Genomic DNA, 22,652 nt, shown 5'->3' with positions numbered 1-22,652 from the left:
TTTTTTAATACATTCACTACATCCATTCTTACATTCATCATACACAGCTCTTACATTCCAACAGGCCACACAAACTTGCTTATTCCTGGGACAGGACCCAAATCCGATTAAGAATAGAGGATGTGGGAGTGCTAATCCCAATCATCCTCTCATATTTTATTATTAGGCCCACAGGGAATATGAGGGGCAATATTCTTCCTCTCTCACCCCTTGGATTAGTTATATGGTTACCACCCAGTGTAATAAGTGATTTCCTGAGTTACAGTAAATAACCTGAAGGCAGTGCATGGATGGTGGGTGCCCCTCCCACCATAACTTTCAACAATCCAATCTGCCCTTACTTAATGTTGCTCTTTATATCATAGCACACTTACCCTTTTCAAGAATCACATCCTCAGATCACACTCATTTAACATGATCTAAACCAAAGACCTCTGGGAGTGCCCAGCTGAAAAACTGAAAATAATGCACTGAGTTCATGTCAGTGTGAGGAAGACAGAAGACCATGATAAAATCCACTTTGTTGTCAAAGCCATGACAAGACCTGCTTCAAACCATGGTGTGTGACTAATCCCAAACTCCATGGGCATGCAACCTACCTTAAATGAGTGGGGTTTTGAACAAAGCACCAAGAAGTTTCTCACTGGAGCACCATCAAACAGTTATTGTCGTTACTGGGCTACCCCAGTCTGTCTGACTGAGCAAGCTCATCAACCACTGGCAAGCAACCACCCTTGCAGGGCCATCTCATGCAGAAAACTGGTGTTCCCGTGTGGCGGATGGTGCCTCACCATGGTGAGGCATGAGGATAAGTGTGAAGATTTGGTTTCTTTGTGGATGCTGCATTTGTTGTCTCTCCACCCAGTTAACAGGGGCACCATAGTAAGTGCCACATCACCCTGTTATTTGGCTAAATGGTTACCACTGAGTGTTGTAAATGGTTTCTTTAGTTACAAGAAATCATTTGGTTTGTCATTCAGTGTAGAGCCATCTAAAGTGGAGGAAAGAGTAGTAACAGTGACAGGATGGATGGAAGAAACTGAAAGCAGAGGAGGATAGACACAGAAAAAGAATCATAGACGAGAGGTAAGAAGTAGGTGGCACTATATCAATTTGGTGGATGATGGGCACCACCACCTGCCACCTGCATCATGCAGTATTTATGGGATATTAGGTTTCCTATCATCTCTGATCTCTACCTCCTAGGTTAAGATCACAAACAACATACAGTAACAGTACGGTAGGCTAGCTATTGTGAACATAATTCATGCACTTCTAGATCCATTTACCATGGCATTAGCACCAAAGGAAGACTCAAACCTGTCTCATAAAACCAGTTTTTGAAGATAAATGCAAGGCTGACAGTGGCTAAGAGAAGAAAGGGAATCATGAAATAAATCATTAAAAGTTGCATGTCAAGTTCAAATTATGGCTTACCTGGTCAAATGGCATCTAAATGGGGCTTTGACAGAAGTGAGTCCTGTTCATTTAGTTGTCAGTTTCCTCCCAACTAGGAAATTTCTGACCACCACAGCTCCATTACTATTGTGAGTTGAACAAAAAACATTTCATGGGTAGATGTGTAACACTGTGTCCACGACGATGATCCATTTCAAATCATATTCCAATGGTTACAAATTTGGCAATAATGCCATACTACAGAGGCTGTTTTGCAACTCCCCCTGCTGCAGTCCATGGATTAAAACCCTCTACAGTGTTCTAACCCTGGTCACTCTGCCATACTTAGATTTATCCTGCCCCATCCTATCCTATTTGATCTGTCCTCTTCCTAGCCAAACTTCTACCCTCTTTTCACTGCTATCTCTCATTCTTACCTGCAGTGTGGGCAAGATGAGGGTCAAGTCCACGGGAGTCAGCCGGGGTGAAGAAATACCAGGTTCGCTCCAGTACTCGATAAACGTTCTTGAAGAACTCAGCTTTCCGTTTCTATTTTTCCTCCATGATGGGTGAATGATTATTATTTATTAGGTTAAGCATGGATTTTTAAAAAATATAACTGGTTTAGTCATCATTATTCATATTCCAGTACGTATAAAGTTTATTGAAATATCCATCCATTCATCATCCAATCCATCATTGCCCCATCCAGTGCATAGCAGTTCCAGACTAGGCCATTCAGCCTAGACATTTATGGCAAGAGTGGCCAGTTGCTCATCCTTGCGTGACATTATGTAAGTAATAAGCCCTAACCATACCTCAGACGTTAACCTGTATGGGCGACACCCAGCCAGAGTGCCTCCATCCACTAAACTATAAGGCGTTCATTTACTAGTTATATGGTTACCACCCAGTGTAAAAAATGGTTCCCTAGTAACAAGAAACCATTTGGTTTGTTACTCAATGTACAATCATCTGAAGGGAAGAGGGCATTTCACCACACACTCTATCAATTCCTAGGGCCTTTCCCATCTTGATCATCTTCATTGCTTCCACTACTTCCGCCCTACTGATCTCTTCCTCCAGTCTCTCACCTCTTCTTCTTCCAGCCATTCCCCAACCACTTATACTCACACTGCTCTCACTCTCAACATTCAACAAATCCTCAAAGTGCTCCTTTCATCTCCTCAATTTCTCCCTCTTCTCCACCAACAATTTATTATTCCTATCTTTCACTCCTCTACTATTTCCCCTTTCACACTGCCATATTTTCTTTACCTCCTTCCAAAACAATTTCTTACTCTCCCTCCATTTCACACTCTGATTCCTCCCTAACTCTTCATCCACTTCTTCTTACTCTCCTTCACCAATCTCTTCACCTCCCTTCTCCTGCTCACATATACCTCCCTCTTCTCTCTCTCTCATCTTCTCCCCTACCTCTACTCGCTAACCATTCACTATATGCCTTCTTCTTTTGTTGCACAGCTCGTTTTGCCTCATCATTCCACCATGCTGTCCCTTGCACACCCCTGCATCTCCTCCTCACTCCACAAACCATCTCACACGCTGCGCCTATCTCTTCCGTGAATATCTTACATACATCTTCCACCCCTTTCATCTGCTCTAACTCATACCTTCCCAATCTTTCTTCCACTATGCCCTTATACTCTGCCATTTTCTCACTATCTTGCAACTTCTCCACTCCTCTCACAGGAGCTGTTCCTCCTGTCTTCCCCTTCGTCTCCTCACCCGCTTTCCTTGCAGCCTTACCTTGGCCATCACTGGTCTGAGATTCCATTTCCCCACCCTCTCCACACTCTTGCATCCAACACTTGTCTTCTCATTCGCTCATACACACACACACGTAGTCTATCACTGCCTTCCGTTCCACAAGTGCACCATCCATCCTCCTCATGACACTCCATGTATACCTATGAATCATCTTATGCCGAAAGTAGGTGTTGGTTATTGCCAACCCCTTACCACATGTATATATATATATATATATATATATCCCTCGCGACCAGGTAAAGGCTCTCCTTCTGCTCGACAATGCACCTGCCCACCCGTGCGACAAGGACTTGGTTGCTGAGAATGGCCGTATTAGGTGCATGTTTCTGCAACCTAATACGACTGCTCTCATTCAACCCATGGACCAAGGAGTGATCATGGCAACAAAGCGCCTGTACCGTTGGAAGTTCCTGGACGAGGTGATGGTTGTTCTCGAGGACGAGGACGAGCGCAGGGAAGGACGTGACACATGAGGCAAGCGGACTTTGGAAAACCTTCGCCGCTACAACATCAAGTCTGCGCTGTACAACTGAGCTAGTGCATGGAAGGAAGTCCCTGTGAAAACTCTGGAAAATGGTTGGTCTCATCTGCTTCTCGGAACGGATGTGGAGTACGATTTTCTAGGGTTTGACGTGGATGACTTCCATGCACGGCTACGTACGCACGGCGACGTTGTTGATGTGGACAATGTTCGTGAGTGGCTGGACGATGACGAGGGCGATCCTGGGTATCAGACATTGTCTGATATCGAGATCGCGTCTTCGGTTGCTGGTGTCAGTCCCGAACTTGAAGATTCCGACGACGAAGGCGACGATGATGCGGACTCCTCTCAGCAGGACACTACTCCAGCCATCCCCAAGCTGAGCGCACTCCGGGAACATCTAGAGTTCGTCCTAGACTACCTGGAACACCCGGACTGCGAAAGGGAGATGGGGCCCTTGGGACTCGTGGAGGAAGTGCGTGCTTTCAGGCAGCGCATCATCAATCGCCAGAATCGTCGGTCCTTGCGTCAGTCAACGATTGACAGTTTTTTCAGGCCCGTGACCCCCGCTGTGCCAAGCCCTGGCTCCACTCCGTTGCCTCCCCAAGACAGGCCCTCATGCTCCGAGCCACAGCCCAGCACATCAGCCACAGTGGAGTCACCGCTCGACGTGAGTTTGCGGCTTTCCTCAGAGTCTTCTGCAGTGGGTACGCCATCACCACGACCCAGCGATGCACCCCTTGGTCGCCTGCCAGTGATACTCTCGGACTCTGACAGTGAATAAACAGCAAGAACTTCTCCGCTAGACCACACGGGAATTTTGAGCGTTGTGCAGTGAAAAAAACGGTGTGTTGTGTTAAGGTTTTTGAGTTGAGAGAAAAGACTCAGTGGAAACAAAATTTAACGTAAATAAACTTCTTTGTTTTGGCTTTGGAAAATTAAAAAAAATTGGGAAAAGTTAATGTGTAACACAAAATTAAACTGGAACAATATTTGGACTAAAGTGAACACTGTGAAGAGAACGGACTTCTGTGTGTTATTGACTAAGTTCAGTGCAAGACTTCAGGAAGAGCGTACTGCAAGTGCTTCAGGAAATCGTTCTTACTGTCAGAGTCCGAGAGGAGGCGGTTATTCATCGAGGTGGCCAGGGACTTGCTGTAAGTAGCCAGAATGTTTCATACTGTACTTTTTTCCATACTATACTTACCAGAATGTTTCATACTGTACTTTTTTCCATACTATACTTACCTCATGCATGTGCAGTAGAAATGTGTTTTTCAGAGTTAGGCTAGGTTAGGGTCCATAAGTACCAGAATGTTTATTAATGTATGAACATACTTCTAAACCCTCATTTTATGTTTCTTTTGCATTTATTTCAGTCATTTATGTGCCTTATTGATGTGATTTGGGTGTTAAATAAGTGCTATGCATGTCCAGAGGGAGTTGTATAGGTGTTTCTCTGAGTTAGGGTCCATAAGTACAAGTCCATAAGCTGGGGCCCAATATCCGGACGAAACCAATAACCGGACCTACCGATGGCTCTATTACTCCGGATATTGGAGTGATTACTGTATTAGTTTATTGTCACTGTAGGGATTCAATTTCTTTCAGTAAAATACGTAGCATTCACTTTCTCGTCCTGTATACTAGCATTGAGAGTGAATCTGTCACTTTCAGTTTCATTCTCATAACTCATAGTATTCAGACATGCTAGAGTGAAACTTTCACTTTCATTACTCCTATGGTATATACTCGTATTCTTATAATACTACTCATTTACATTTCTATTTACGTTCTCTATTTCATTTATGTATTTACATTTCTATTTTATTTACACTGTGTTATGCACTGTCACTTGAAGTAACTTATAAAACTATTTTCCACTGTTCACGTATATTCACATTCATTACTTTCACTTGCTGTTTACACATTATTTACACATTATTTACAATTCCACTTGCACTGTTTTACTCAATAGAACGATCGTAGTCACTCTTTTATCAATTGTCAGCCCTTTACCTCTTTCCACACGAGGTTTAGTAGGGGGTAAAGGTCACAGGGCCCTTTGCATGGGGGTGAAAAAGTCCCTGAAGCTAGCAAGAGCGAAGACGTATCTCCACACTGGAAGATAATATAATGACCTAGTGGGTCAAACAAAAGACAAGATTTAGAGGTGATGACACACCAGCAAGACTAGACTCAATTCTAACCAAAGAACCTGATGCAACTGAATCTCTGAAATATCTGTGTCCTACAGGAAAAAGTGATCATGTAGTGATTGAGTTTCACATGATAGATGGGAATGTGGCACCAAGAAATGAGCTATACAGGCATGGAAAATACAATTTTGGGAAAGCAAATTTTTCAGGATTGAGGAGATTTTTCGAAGAAGCGGACTGGGCAAAATTCAGAGAAACAAGAGAGATGCAGAAGAAGTGGGATATCTTTCTAGACTTCTATAATTAGGGTGTGGAAAAATATGTGCCATGAGTAAGTGGGAAAGGGAAGTGGAAAAAAGACTGGTTCAACAGGTGTATGATGGCAAAAAAATGAAAGAAAAAAATAAAAAGGGATGTGGCATGAAACAACTGGAGAGAGAGAGAGAGAGAGAGAGAGAGAGAGAGAGAGAGAGATCAAAGGAAGAATATAAAAGAACTAGAAATGAATATACAAGAATACACAGAGAGGAAGAAAGAAACTTTGAAAAAGGTATAACTGACAAAAGTATGGAAGAACCTAAATTGTTTTATAGGTTTGTTAGTGGCAAATTAAAACAAAAGGAAGGAATCAAAAAGCTGAGAGTAGAAGGAAAGGTCTACAAAGATGCGGTAATGCAAGCTGAAATAATGAACAAATGTTTCCAATCAGTTTTCACTAAAGAAAGTGATTCTGTGGAGGAGGAGGGAGTGACTAGGAATGTAGTGTTAAAAGATATAAAAGTAGACATAGAAGAAGTGTATAAATTATTGGAAACCCGGGATTTGAGGAAGGCCCCAGGACCTGATGGAATGTCTAATTGGATACTGAAGAGGGAATGCAGAAAACAAGTGGTGGATAAGATTCATGGTTAAATTGCACGTTCTCTGGAAACAGGGAAAGTGCCTCAAGAATGGGAAAGGGCCAAGGTGGTACAAATTTTTAAAGGAGGGAGTAAAGAAGAACCACTGAATCATAGACCAGTGTCCTGACCAGCATGGTCACAATATTGTGCAAGAGAATCCTAAAAGACAGATGGATAAAATTTCTGGAGGAGACAGACATTTTGGCAGAAGGTCAGTTTGGATTCAGAACTGGGAGATCTTGTGTGTCTAATTTACTGAGCTTCTACTCAAGGGTGATTGACGTGCAACAGAAGAGAGATAGCTGGGTGGATTGTGTGTATTTAGATCTGAAAAAGCCTTTGACAAGGCACCCCCATAAGTGACTAATGTGGAAATTGGAGAATATAAGAGGACTGAAGGGGAATCTCTTTTAGAGTGGATGAGAGACTTCATGAGAGACTGACAAATGAGGACAGTAATAAAGGACAGGATGTCAGGGCGGAGGGATGTAACAAGTGGAGTCCCGCAGGGCTCGGTGCTAGCGCCCATAATGTTCCTGATTTACGTAAATGATGTGGTGAATGGAATGAACAGTTATGCAAGTCAGTTTGCAGACGATGCAATGATTATGAGGAGAGTAGAAATTGAAGAGGATTGTAAAATGCTGCAGGAAGATCTGGACAGGATTTATGACTGGAGCTGGATATGGGAAGTGGAATTCAATGAAGAAAAAAAAAAAAAGTACTGTAAAATACTGGAAATGGGTAAAAGTACCAAGAGACCATCAACGAATTAGTCGATGGGTAATGAACCAATCACACACAAAAAAAAAGGGAAGAGATGGGACTGGGAGTGTTGGTCTAAGGTAATTTGTCACTTGAAAAACAGATTAACAAGATTGTTAGAGAGACATACGAGGCGTTCAGTTGAATAACGATGAACGTGCCAAGTATCTAAAACTTAGATTTAGGTTGCAACACACTCGTCCACCATTTTTCTATCCAGTGGAAAAGTTTTCATGGTACATTCGTCTTTACAACATGGTCGAAAGTCCTATACAACAAGGTAGATTCTTGTCCCAACATGCTGAAGGTTGGTACATGTGGCCTGTGTCTCTCCCATGGAAAGTTGTAGTGATGAAAGACGAACATGGCAGCTAGCACTCCTCCAGGCTGCCAACGAGTGGTGGGTCTCATTATGATATCTTACTCACAGCCAATCAGCGGCTGTGTTGGCAATTGGGTGTGGTTGGATCCTGCCCTTCCCAGCTCTGTTTACATTGCAAGCCACACACATGTGCTTTTGGTCTAATTCATTATTTTCACCTCAGATTTACAGTGATTTACACTGCAACATAAGTGAGTTACACAGTGATGACAACCAGGAGGTCCCTGAGCATACACGGAAGTGAAAACATGATCCGTCTTCTTGGAAACATGCAGTTGCCAAACAAAAACGAAATGCTGGGGAAGCATACGTGAGTTATAGAACAAAAAAGGAAGTGCCAACCAGGAAAATTGGTCCTCCTTGTAAGTGTGGCTGCTTCAACAAATTGGGCAATGATAAAGTTAGTGATCCATTTACAGCTTTTTGGGCAATGAGTGATTATAACAGACAGAACAGTCACACTGCCGGTCATGTGAAAAGTGGCCTTGTGTCAAGGGCCATAAATCACTCAAGCCACGTACGATTAGTTATTGTGTTAAGTAAGCTAGTGTGACTTATGATGTCTGTCAATCATCATTCCTCAGCATTCATGGTTTAGGTGAGCATAGAGTTCATTCTGTACTCGACAACCTGACTAACTGGATCAGTGGAAGCTGACAGGCGAGGCACTGGTCCTAATCTGAAACAAGTTAGTGATGAACAGAAGGCACTAGACTGACAGTATAATGGACTACTGTTAATCCTCACACCCACCACAGGAATTAAATACATGCAGCACTACTGTCCATCGGTTGGTGACTTCTTTCCATTTTTGTGGTTATTTTCATATTACATTTTTTTTTTTTCTTGAGATACTATGGTATGGGGTTAATAACTGGACAGCATTATAAACTGATATACAGTATAAAGTAATCCCTCCAATATCTGATGTAATAAAGCCAAGCTCATGTCCGGAAAGTGGGTCTGTTCGGATACTGGGAAAATGCCTCCTGGACAGGTACTTATGGACCCTAACACAGCCTAACTCAGAAAACCATCTACATAACTCCCTACCGGACATCCATAGCACCTATTTAAGACCCTATTCACACATATATCAGACACAAAGCATGAAATAAATGAAAAGGACCAGAGAATGAGGAATTAGATGTGAGTATGGAAAATATTTTGCAGTGCACAGGGTACTTACAACATGTCCATGGCCGTTATGAAGATTAACCCACCTCCTCTAAGGCTCTGGCAGTGGTGAAAATGCTCTTGAAGCACATACAGTAATTCAGTGTTGAGCTGCACTTAATCCTTTGTACTGTGAACTATAACTGTTTAACACTGAACGTTTTGTTCTTACTTGGGCCACGCCAGTTGCAACCACCAGTTTGCACTCTGCATTTAATCCTTTGCACTCTGAATTCTAATTTCTTAACACTGCACAACACTGTACATTCCCATGTGGTCTACTGGGGAGGTATTGCAGTTTATTCACAAAAACGAGCATGTGCAGCATCCATTGCGATGAGTGTCTAGTCAGGATGGTAGTTAGGTGGTAACAAGGGAGGGGAGGAAGCAAGGGGCTGCACGTAAACACAGATGTTCGGTGCCGTGCGCTAAGTTCAAAGTCCGGTTGAAAAAAATGTTGGATTTTTTTTTCCTTTTTATGTTTTTTGGCCATTTTGGGGTTCCGAAGGGCCAGGCCCAAAATGTCTGGACATTGGGGAGTCTGGATATTGGGCGTCCGGATGTTAAAGGGATTGCTTGTATTTTATTCTTACATGTCTTAAAGTATTTTACCAGCTCTAATTTTTTGAGACATTGTTTACTGAAATCATGCTACTGGTTAATGAGTTACAATGAAGCAAATTTTTAACACGTTTACCTCAAAATATAGATTTGGTAAGTTTGTTGTTATTTGACTAAGTGCCTCACATAAGCTTTTGACAAACATAAGAGTGGCATTTCATTACATGGATGAAGAGATGATGAAAAAATTGACAGTGGCTATGATCTGCCTCTGGCTGGAATATGTAGCAGGGGTGAGGTCCCCAAATAAGAAAAAAGACATGAACAAGGTCGAGAGGATATAAAGAGCTGCAACCAAAATGGTCCCTAGCCTGACATATCTATCATACAAGACTGGAAAAGCTGGGTCTGCCTTCCTTAGAAGAAAGAAGAGAGAGGAGTGACGTGATTGCAGTGTTCATGGCTATGTTGGGAGTAGACAAAATTGACAGAGACTTGTTTGTATGGGGTAGGGGAGTAACCAGAGGGTATGGTAAGAAACTGAAAAAGACAAGTTACTTGAAGGATGTCAAAAAATACAGTTTTCTGTATAGATGCAATGACCTGTAGAATAGCCTGGACAAAGAGATCGTCCCATGGAAAGGGAGGTAGCCAAGACAGGACAACACTCCCAATTTACTCATCCACTCCAACACATTCATTCGCATCTTAGCCACAAAGGGAGAAGGGACAGAGCCTCACTGCACCACACCGCACGAGGCTCAACTGCGCAGTGCAATCAGTGACATCCACAGCAGTGCCCGACAACAGAGCTGGTTTACCCTTGCGACATCATAATAGACCCATCGCCTTACCCACACCTGACCTGATCAGCTGATCAGACCAAATGTGGGAGAATATCCCTTCAGGGCTGCATCACCATTTATTTATTCACAGTTTCTCTCCAGTCATTTCTATCACACACAGCCACTCTTCCTTGCTCAACAGACATCCCTCTCACATCCAACGCTCTCTTCACATTGTCCATCCATCCTATTCGTGGTCTTCCTCTCAGCCTTACACCTCTCACATCAGATCTAGTTATCTTTTTCACCAATCGCTCATTATCCATTCTCTCCATATGCCCAAACCATCGCAACACCCTCTGCTCAACTCGATCAGCCATCTCCCGCACAACTGCAGTTTTCCTTCGCACTTCATCATTCCTCACTCGATCCATACGTGTCACTCCACACATACTCCTCAGACACCTCATCTCCATTACATTCAAACATTTCCTCTCTGCTACACCCACATTCCCTGTTTCAGCCCCATATAATGCAGTCAGTACCACAACACCCTCATACAGCCTTCTCTTTACATCCATTCTAAGCGAACGACATCTAAACACTTCATTCATTCCTCTCAGCACATTTTCTACTTCATTCATTCTAAACTTCACTTCTGCATCTATTCTTTCATCCACTGCTACATGTGGCCCTAAATACTTAAACACTCTACCTCCTCAAGCAACTCACCATTCAAAACTAAATTCATCCTCCTGTCATCTACCAACCTCACACACTTCATCACTTTACTCTCATTCTCATTTACTCTCAATTTCCTCCTTTCACACACCCTTGCCAAACTCCTCTACCAACTGTCTCAATCTCCTCCTCTGAATCAGCCACCAATGCAGTATCATCCGCAAACAGCAGCTGGTTCAGATTCCACTCTCTACCATCAACTTTCACCAGACTCAGACCTCCACCTAACACTCTTGCATTCGCCTCCATTACAACACCATCCATATAAATATTAAACAACTAAGGTGACATCACACACCCCTGCTGCAGCCCCACTCTCACGGGAAACCAATCACTCACAGTATTTTCTGCTCTTAAACACGCTCTACTATTTACATAAAAACTTTTCACTCTTTTTAGCAACCTACCATCAAGTCCATACAATCTTAAAACAGTCCACAAAGCCTCCCTATCAGTTTTATCATATGCTTTCTCTAAATCCATGAACGACCAAAACACATCCTTACCTTTCGCTAAATACTTTTCACACACCTGTCTCACAACAAACACCTGATTCATGCATCCCCTCCCTCTCCTAAAGCCACATTACTCATCACCAATCACTCCCTCTGTACCCTCTCTAACTCTCTTAATTAACACTCTACCATACACCTTACGTACAACACTCAACAGACTTAATACCCCTTAAAGCTTGTACATTCATACTTATCACCTTTACCTTTACACAATGGAACCACACAAGCACCTGCCCAGTCAACTGGCACTATACCTTTAACAAAGCACACATTCTACAATCTTACTAAAAGTCAACAATAGTCGCTCCACCATCTTTAAGACATTCCACAGCACACCCTTCCATACCTGCAGCTTTCCCTGTTTTCATTTCCTTCACTGCCTCCTGCACTTCCTCCAAAATGATCAAAGAATCATTCAACTCTCCCAACACACTTATTCCTTGTACCCTTCCATTTGCCACAATCTCAACCTCCCTTTCCTCCTCAACATTTAACAATCTTTCACAATACTCCACACATCTCTTCCTTATTGCATCCATCTCAATTAACATCTTTCCAGTCCAAAAACTTAAACATATTTAAAGCTAAGTTTGACATGTTGAGACACAGAGACGGGACCCCACAAGCGTGGATCATTTCCTGTATATCATAACTAGGTCAATACAACTACGTAAATACACACACGTGTATATATTTTTTCTTACACTGGAGGAAAAAAAATTAATTGGACTTAACTGCATAATGATTAAACTATGACAGATACTGACTTTATATAAAATATAACCATCTTTTAACATATTCTTTATTATGAGTATATCACGAGAGAAAAACTTCTGAATATATCTATCTATTGCCAGACACCTCAATCCCACAAGGGGTGGCCACAAACAAATCAACTCCATGTCACCCCGTCCTCTGCCATTTCCTTACCCTTCCCTCCAGCTCATATCCCCCACTCTCATATACCTCTCCACTCCATCCCTCCGTCTCAACCTCGGCCTCCCTCTCCCTCTACCGCCCTCCATTTCACTTACATACACTCTCCTTGTTTTGAATAAAAGTTTGAAATTGATATATCCTGCACACCACGGGAAGGGTGGAAAATCCTAATGATACAGTTTACAAACTAAGTACATATAAACTGTAACTATTGTAAAATGTAAAGTGTAAATGTAACCACTTTCAGGTGGGTAAAGGTTGGGTACATTGATTGGTGGAATGCATAACATCTAGGTCACTGCTGCCTAGAAACACACTCAACTGCAGAAGTTCAGTACTAGGTCCACTTGTAGTATGACAGTGTGCTTAAAGCAAATTTATCCTTGATATATCACTTGCCGTTATTCAAAGCAGCTTATGATCAGTCATACAGACTCATATGCGACAAGAAGAGTCATACCTCAGTACCCCATTCATTCAGTAACTTTAATCAAGGGTGTGTTGCCAACCAATGACAACTTAGTATATTTCTGAACTTAACAACCATAAAAGGTTGTGCTTTTCTGGCAACTGTAAATGAAGAGTACTGACTGGCAACTGTTAATGAAGAGTAATGAAATATAAAATCTGAAATACCACTTATGTCTTGAAGCTTAAATTTCACAGTGCCACACTTACCGCTGATTGTAACTTTACTCATGAAAAGGAACTAATTTTTCTTGACTCCAGTACTGCCTATGACATTTAACAAATTTATGCAAATGATGAGATGAAAGAGAGAGAGACTGTCCAGGTTCAAAACCACATATATGGGGACTAACTGAAACTAAATGGAGAGGTGAGAGTGTGAGAGAATGGGAGTATGGATGGGGTACATAAGTGGGAGTGGATGAGAATGAGAGGGCAAAAGAAGGAGTGTGTATTGTTGTGTGCAAGAGATGAAAGGAGAATATAAGAGAGTATGGGTCAGTTGCCTCAAGAATTGTGTGGGTAAGATAAAAAGTTGGACTACAAATGTGGGCAATTGTGTATGTGTATGTGCCAATGTAAGTTCAAGCAAGCAGAATGAAAGAAGAGTTCTGGACAAATGTGGAAGCATGCATGGAAAAGTTTGAAAGGAATGAGAGGGTGTTTTTGACTGGAGATACGAATGGAAATGTAGGGAATGTGAAGGTGGATGGAGCAGTGGGTGAGTGGAGTGTATCTGATGAAACTGATGAAAATGGCAATGCGCTAGTGGACATTTGTGCCGGGAGGGAGTTGGTGATAGTCGATACCCCCTTCACACATAAAATGATCCACAAGTATACTAGCGAGTGATGAGAAGGGTGGTAACCGAATGAACGGAAGACAATGACTGATTATGTGTGCGTGGATGACAGAACGAGAAGCTGTGTAATGGAAGCAAGAGCATATAGAGGTTGGAGGAGTGGACTTTCTGACCACCACTTGATGGTGGTGACAGTCAAGGTTGAAATGAAGTGGAGGAATAAAAGAAGGAATGGACAGGAGGAAGCAGTTCTTACAAGGAGGGTGGAAAGGTTACAAGAGGACAGCACAAAGGCAGAATATAATAGAGAACTGGGGAAGCGATTAGGTAAACATGATTTGGAGCAGATGGGGAACGTGCAAGGTGTGTGCAAGATGTTCACAGAAGAAAAATGTGCAGCATGTGAGGTGGTGTGTGGGGTGAAGAGAAGACAAAAGGGGGTGTAGGGAACAGCATGGTGGAATAAAGAGATGAAACAGGCTGTGGCACAAAAGAAGAAAGTATATAGTGAGTGGATGAGAAACAGAGGTGTGGAAGAAGTTTAGGGATAGAAGAGAGAATTATATGTAGTCAAGAAGAGGGAGGTGAAAAGATTAGTTACAGTAAAACGAGAGTGGATGAGGAATTTGGAAGGAATTTGAGTGTAAAGTGGAGGGAATGTAAGAAAATGTTCTGGAAACAGGTAAAGAGAGTTAGAAAGGGTGTTGAAAGAAGCTAGTCAGGGAGTGAAAGGCAAAAATGGTGATTACAAGTGGAGAAGGAAGAAAAAGTGAGCAGATAGAGAGAACACTTTAAGGAATTGTTGAACATTGAGAATGAACGTAATGCACATATAAGTGGCTGGGGAATGGCTGGGAGAAGGAGGGATGTGAGAAGACAGGAAGAAATCAGTAGGATGGAAGTTGTGGAAGCAATGAAGAAAGTCAAAATGGGGAAAGCTCCAGGAATTGTTGGAGTGTGCCATGAAATGCTGAAGCATGGGGGAGAGCTAGCAGTAGAATGGATGTGGAAGATGTGCAGATTGACCTGGGAGGAATGTAGAGTCCCGGAGGATTGGAAGTCAGGTATAGTTATTCCCTTGTACAAAGGGAAAGGGGAAAAAGAAGTGTGTGGTAATCATAGGGGCATTTGTCTTCTTAGTATAATAGGAAAAGTGTATGGTAGGATACTTATTAACAGAGTTAGAGAAAGAACAGAGGAATTAGTTGGAGAAGAACAGGGAGGCTTTAGGAAGGGGAGAGGTTGTGTAGATCAGATATGCATTCTTAGGTCTTTAGTGGAAAAGTTTCTAAAGAAGGGAAAGAAGGTTTATGCAGCCTTCACAGATCTGGAGAAAGCATATGACAGGGTGATTGTGGAAAGTACTGTATTATGAATATATGGAGTAAATGGGAAGTTGCTGAATGCCATGAGGAATATGCTTGAGGGTTCTAGGGCTGCAGTGTGTGTGGACAGTTAACTGAGTGAATTCTTCTATCTGAAGGTATGACTGACACAGGGATGTGTCATGTCTCCATGGTTGTTCAATCTATATATAGATGGGGTAATAAATGAGATACAAAGTAGGGCAGTAGATGTTGAAGCGGCTCTAATGAGAAAGGGCAGTGTGTGGAAACTCCCTATACTGTTGTTTGCAAAATGATACTGTGTTGTTAAGTGAAGATGAAGGGGAGCTGCAAGGCTTGATGAATGAGTTTGAGAGTGTGTGTAAGAAACGGAATCTAAAGGTGAATGTAGGGAAGAGTAAAGTTATGCTCTTCGGGAGAAATGAAGCCAATGAATGTATAGTGAGGTTGGATGAGGAGGAAATGGTAAATGTGAGTGCATATAAGTACTTGGGTAATGTGATGGGTATGGATGGAAGTTTAGAGAGTGAAGTGCTTGAAAAGGTACAACAAGGAAGAAAGGTTGCTGGTTCTTTGAAAGCAGTGATAAGAAACAGGGAAGTGAGCATGGAATTGAGAAAGTTACTGCATGACTGTATTGTGATACAATACCAACTCTAATGTATGGAAGTGAAGCCTGGACCTTGCTGGAGGGAGAGAAGTCCAAAGTGAGAGCAGTGGAAATGAGTTATCTGAGAGGAGAATGTGGAGTCACATGGAGAGACAGACTGACAAATGAGTCAGAGAAGGAGTGTTGTGATGTGGTGGATGTGACAGGAAGCGTTTGGAGAAACACACTGAGGTGGTTTGGCCATGTGGAAAGGAAGGAGTGCGAGAGACTGATGAGAGTGGAGGGGGGGGGGTAGGGGAAGGACAAGGATGATACAATGGGATGGAGTGGAGAGGTATATGAGAGAGGGGGATTGTGAGCTTGGAGCAACGTAGTGAAATGGCAAGGTACAGGTTAACATGGAGGCAATTTGTTTGTGGCCATCCCTCACAGGATTAAGGTATCTGGCGACAGATAGATATTTAACTTCATGGTACTACAGATGAATCAGATAATAAGTATAGCTAGTTGTACATCAGAAATAATGACAATACTTACAGTTGAACTTCTCTCCACAATACTGCCAAAGATGGTAATAATGGTATTCCAAATCTTGAGGAGGAAATGCTGAAAGGTGTTTTCATTCAGGCTGTCTCTTAGAACACAAAGGCCTTGATCAAGGGCATCCTGAAGCAAGGGGGCTTCATTGCCAGTTTCGCAAGACCGTTCCACTGCTGAGAGTAGTGATGGCATCATCTAGAAATGCAAGAGTAATTTAATGAATTGTAGTTCATAAATACAAAACAGTAAAATTCAGGAATAGTGAATCTGAGTCTACAATAACCAGAAAATATTTTATTCATAATTTATGTAATTCTCCACATAGCCCTATGAAACATGTGCCAGAACTGGTAGCAGAAAGTGTTCTTGTTGAACCCAATCAATACAAATTTCTGGTCAAGATAAATGCTATAGCTACACATCAAGTACTGTACTAAAGTAATAGAAGCATGACTTCAGGTTCTTTATGTTAATATCCTTGGTGTGGTAAGGTGTGATAAAGTGAGTTTGTGTAGTGTGGTGTGGGAGGGTGGTAATGATGTGTGGTGTAGTGTGGCTTTGATGAAATCTAAAGCAGTGAATCACTTCACATCCAGAAATTGTTTGCGAGATATACATGAATGAGCCACTCCTGGAGACACTCCAGCATCTAAAAATATTTAAAAGAGTTGCTAGGCATTATCACAATGTGGCAAAATTATGAGTGTAAGTTTTTTCTGTTGTTGTTACTGTTGAGTAACCCTGGTCAGTCTGGCCAAGCAAACTCCATTAACTGCAGGCAAGCAACCACCCTTGCCTCGCGCAGTGAACCAACATTCCTTTGTAGCAGACAACACCTTGCCACAGTGATGTGCAGGTAAATGTGGCGGATTTGTTCCTGGATGGCCCCCAAATTTGGGTCTCTCCACCAAGTTGACATGGGCACCACAGTAAGCTCCACATCACCCCATTATATGGTTACCATCCAGCATTGTAAATGGTTTCCTGGGTCACGGGAAACCATGAAGTTTGTCACTCACTGCAGAATCACCTGAACGTGGAAAGAAGATTAATAAAAAGTGACAGGAAGGATGGAGGAAATAAGATGAGAGGATTCAGACCCAGACTAGGAATGAAAAAGGTGAACAAAGAAATAGGCAGCACTACATCAAGTGAGTGGATGATGGTCTCTACCACCTACCAACAGCGTAAAAAAAAAAAAGTCTACAATACATGAACAATAACTTTATTAACCCCTCCATGGCCGTGGGTCAGGAATTTTACGTGCACCCCAGGCCGACGTGGGGGCCATTTTCTGAAGTTTCGAAAACTGATTTTTTTCTCTTGCCATATTGAAGAGAAAGTTCAGACGCACCTAACAGTGCAAATCCCAGCTTCCTAGACCCATTCTGTTGCTTGGAATGAAGCAGAAAAGTTGCAGAAATATCGGCAACCGATCTGCCGCCCAGAGGTGCTGCCGCAGTGCAACTTCACTGGTGTTGTTATTTTTTTTTTTTACTCCCAAAACAATGCGAATGGTACTGAAATGTTGCGCATATATATGATGATATCGAATGATTTCAGTACATAATATGTCAGAAATGGCTATAAAAAAAAATTATTATGAATAATTTTTCACCTTTTTGATATAAATTATGTTTATGGTAGTTTCGAGATATTTTTTTAAGTTGGTATAAAATATGTTTATGGTAGTTTCAAGTTATTTTTTAAGTTATCGTTGTGCCCACGCTTGGAAAAGGGAGTGAAATGGTTAAATTTTCAGTCCTAAATGAGAAACTTGCCTGTCCTCTGACGCTAGGCTCTCCCACGGGAGATGAAAGTGGAGGGTCGGATCCGATTAGCAATACAGAAATTGAGTCGCAACTTCCAGCCCCCACAACACGTGCATGGCTAAAAATATAATTGTAATGCATTTTCAAAGCTACAAATAAGTCTAATTATTACAAATGCAGAGACAATGCAGAAATAAATACATTTACAGACGGGGGAACACATATTTTTTCCATAACAACACGTTCACTTTCCTCTGTCATTTTACCCTGTTATTTTAACAATATATGTTGCTGTCTCATACACAGGGTGGTTGTGTGTGCTTTGTAAGGGAGGAAAAAGATTATATTTTCTGTCTGGGTCGAGATAATGGGTGTAACTATGTGTTTTTAGCCCTGGCCACGATCGAAAAAATCGTACATCCACTCATCACGGCAGCAGGTGGTGAAAGACAGATGATATATGAGAGGGTGGAGTTGTGTTTTGCAAGAGAGGACAAAGATGATATTCTCTGCGAGAGGACAAAGATGATATTCTCTGCCTGAGTTGAGATAACAGGTATACTTGTGCTTGTTTAGGAATGTTAGGAATGGCCAGGAGCAAAAAAATTAAAAATCTACCCAGCAGCAGGCTCTGAACTGCTTGATGGGGTGTATGGGAGTGTAGTGTGGGTCAGTCTGAAGACACTCAGAACGTTCATTCACTTCTCCAAAATTTTTGCAGTTTTTTACAGGCCACGTTAAAAAGACGCTTGAGGCCATTTATCGGCTACAAGTCATTCGACGCCGGCGGCCACAGAGGGGTTAAGACCAATAATCAGGGCTACTTACTTTTCTAATGGCACTATCTAAAAAGCACATGATAGAGCCCTCCATTTTTGAAAGTGCTTTAGCTGGGACAGAAAACTGGTCATCATCATATTCATCGGCGAGGCCACACAACTTTGGCAGCTTCCCCACTTCATGCCGAACGAACTCAATGTTGTTCAATCCTGTGCAACTCTAAAAAATAAAATGTAGGTTAATATCTGAAATCTACCTATCTATCCATCTACTGCCAGATGCCTTAATCCCGTAAAGGGTGGCCACAAACAAATTACCTTCATGTCGCCCTGTTCTCTTCCATTTCACTGCCCTACCCTCAGCTCACACCCCCCTCTCTCATATACCTCTCCAATCCATCCCTCCATCTCATTCTTGGCCTCCCCTTCTCTCCCTCCCTTCCATCTCACTCACATACATTCTCCATGTTAGTCTCTTGCTCTCCATCCTCTCCACATGGCCAAACCACCTCAATGTATTTCTCCTGACGCTTTCTATCACACCCACATCCACACCACAACGCATCTTCACTTCCTCATTTGTCAGTCTGTCTCCCCATGTAACTCCACATGCTCCTCACAAATAACTCATTTCAACTGCTCTCACTCTTGACTTGTGTCCTTCCAACAAGGTCCAAGCTTCATTTCCATACGTCAGAGTTAGAATCGCAATACTATCCTGCAGAGACTTTTTTACTTCCATGCTCACTTCCCAATTTCTTATCACTGCCATCAAAGAACCAGCAACCTTTCTTCCTTGTTGTACCTTTTCAAGCACTTCATCCTCCAAACTTCCATCCTTACTCATCACACTACCCAAGTACTTAAATGCATTCACATTTTCAATTTCCTCATCATCCAACTTCACTGCATTCAGTGACTTCATTTCCCTTGGAGACCATAGCTTTACTCTTCCCTACATTCACCTTTAGATTCTGTTTCTTACTCATTCTCCCAAACTCATTCCCCAAGGCTTCCAGTTCCCCTTCATCTTCACTTAACAATACAGTATCATCTGCAACAACAGCACAGGAAGTTTCCAAATACTGCTCTCTCTCATTAGGGCCACTCCAACATCCACTGCTCTACTTTGTATCTCTTTTATAACCCCCATCCATATACAGAAATCCCTATACTGTCCAGATGCCCACTATCCAGACTCCCCACCTACTGGACATTGTGGGCCTAGACCTTCTGAACCCAAAAATGGCCAAAAAAAGAAAAAAATCCCTCAAAAGTCCAAATTTTTTCCCACCCGTAATTTGAAATTGTCGCGCAGCACCAAACAGGCCAGCTGTGTTCACACATGGCCCCTTCACCCCTTCCTTCCTCCCCCCCAGGGTTGCCATTTGGTATTTTTCACTACCAAATGTGGGCCAATTTGGTAATGAAAAATTCGTTCGGTAATGAATCCGAATAATACATTACCAAACGGATTTTTCACATGTATGAGGATACACTGGATGGGGATGGTGGATTGTCTGCTCTCTCTGATTAATAATCAACATGCTGTTAATGATAAGGAGAGTGATTAATATTCCACTTGTATATATAATTAGTGAAGAATAAATGCTTGCTTTACGAATCTGGTAATGAAATGTTAAATTTGGTATTGAAAATTGAGGAGTCTGGTAATGTGGCTGAGTTCTGATCTGGCAACCCTGCTTCCCCCTCACCACCAGTTACCACCTAACTGCTATCACGAGTACATGCTTATCGCAATGGATGCTGCACATGCTTGTTTTTGTGAATAAACAGTGAATAAACTGCCATACCTCCCCACTACACGACATGGGAAGTTATAGTGTTGAGCACAGAAATTAGAATTCAGAGTGCAAAGGATTAACTGTGGAGTGCAAACTGGCGGTTGAAACTGGCATGGTGCAATTAACAGAAGGTGCAGTGTTAAATAATTATAACTCACAGTGCAAAGAATTACTGTAAGTGCAGCACAACCCTGGATTACTGTACGTGCTTCAAGAGCATTTTCACCACTGTCAAAGCCTTAGAGATGGCGGCTACAGACATGCTGTAAGTACCCTGTACACTGCTAAACATTTTCCATAACTACTTCTAATTCCTCATTCTCTGGTTCCTTTTCATTTGTTTCATGCTTTATGTCCATTATTGGTGTGAATAAGGTCTTAACTAGGTTTAAATAGGTGCTATGCATGTGTGGTAGGGAGTTATTTAAGTGGCTTTCAAAGTTAGGCTGGGTTAGGGTCCTTAAGTACGAGTCCAGGAGGCTGAGTCCCACTATCCGGACGGGACCACTTTCCGGACATGCCTTTGGCTCTATTACGTCGGAGAGTGGAGGGATTACTACTGACTGAACAACCATGGAGACAAGACACATCCCACATCCCTGTTTCAATCCAACACTCAGACAGAAAAATTCACTCAGTTCACTATCCACAAACACTGCAGTCTTAGCACCCTCATGCATACTCTTCATGGCACTGAACAACTTCCCATTTACTTCATATATTCTCAACATTTTCCACATTCCTTTTCTATGCACTCTGTCATATGTTTTCTCCAAATCCACAAAGGCCATATACATCATTTTAGTTTTTGAAGGCTCCAACATGCTTGCACGCGTCGGCCTTGGTCACCTAATGGTGGCTCTCCATGCTGCACGATCTATTGCAGCCTCCCTGTTCAGTCCCTTAACCCTGAGGCCACATTTAATGACCTCATCCCACATCTATCTTGGTCTACCCCTCACAACCCAACCCCCAATATTAACAAATATCACCTTCTGCACCCAATTATCATCCCCCATCCTCTCCACATGCCCAGACCATCTCAATCTACCTCTCCTGATCACAACACCAATACACTTCAGTCCCATCCTACCTCTCAACTCTTCCATCGTAAACCTAGCCTCCCCAGGCCTTGCACGCAGGGATGCACTGCACATCCACCAAATCATTGTCATTTTTGTACGTCTGAGCCTGCGCATATCCTCCTCCTTTACTGCCCAGGTCTCACTGCCACACAGCATCACACTCCTAACACATGCTTCATACAAAGACCCCTTAGCACACAGAGAGTCCTCTCAATGTCAGGAGAGCCAACAGCTCCCTGAATTCTTCCAACAACTTCTCACCCTAGCCATAGAGCTAGCTCTAGCCCCACCTCCAGCATACAACATGTCTCCCAAATAATAAAACTCTTCCACACATTCAAGAGACTTACCAGCAAGTTCAATCCTTTCACATCTGACAATCTCCACCTGCTCTCCCCGACAGGCCACACACATAAAATCAGCATTATCTCGCAGTCTACACCTGATACCACTACATCTCTTGTGCACCCATTTATCACAAACACTGCACAAGATGGAATTACTTCCCATGCCCTTGTGGCAAACTGCACATGGCCACTCTCCCTCACCTTTGACAGTATCACCACCAACCCTAGATATCATCACTGTTGTTTTATCTGCATTTACCCTTAAGCTCTTGTGCCCCATACCATCTCTCCACTTCCTAAATCTTTCCTCCGCCTCCCTTTCATTCTCTGCAATCAACACCAAATCATCAGCATACAACACCTCCCACGGGAGTCTGTTTCTGAAGTCATGTGAAAGGGCTTCAAGTACCATGATACACAACATGGAACTCTAAGCTAACCCCTGATGCACACCAACGTTCACGGAAAACTCGTCACTCAAATCCCCATTCACTCTTACCTGG

General features: G+C 42.5%; 1 protein-coding gene across 1 annotated transcript in view; it reads right to left on the bottom strand.

Annotated features, from left to right (window-relative positions):
• Positions 1 to 22,652, bottom strand: part of LOC145412139 (protein unc-13 homolog 4B-like) — a 789,854-nt gene that overhangs the window by 147,702 nt on the left and 619,500 nt on the right. The window contains exons 16-18 of the mRNA XM_080282072.1: positions 18,962 to 19,132; positions 16,359 to 16,556; positions 1,836 to 1,947 (exon numbers count right to left, since the gene is read on the bottom strand). Coding sequence (XP_080138198.1) covers positions 1,836 to 1,947; positions 16,359 to 16,556; positions 18,962 to 19,132 — 481 coding nt within the window. The remainder of the gene's footprint in view (positions 1 to 1,835; positions 1,948 to 16,358; positions 16,557 to 18,961; positions 19,133 to 22,652) is intronic.

The sequence above is a fragment of the Coenobita brevimanus genome, chromosome 92 (assembly GCF_032717465.1).
Source record: "Coenobita brevimanus isolate Jiangsu-jjx chromosome 92, ASM3271746v2, whole genome shotgun sequence".
Classification (NCBI taxonomy): Eukaryota; Metazoa; Arthropoda; class Malacostraca; order Decapoda; family Coenobitidae; genus Coenobita; species Coenobita brevimanus.
This window is presented reverse-complemented; position numbering and strand designations above follow the sequence as displayed.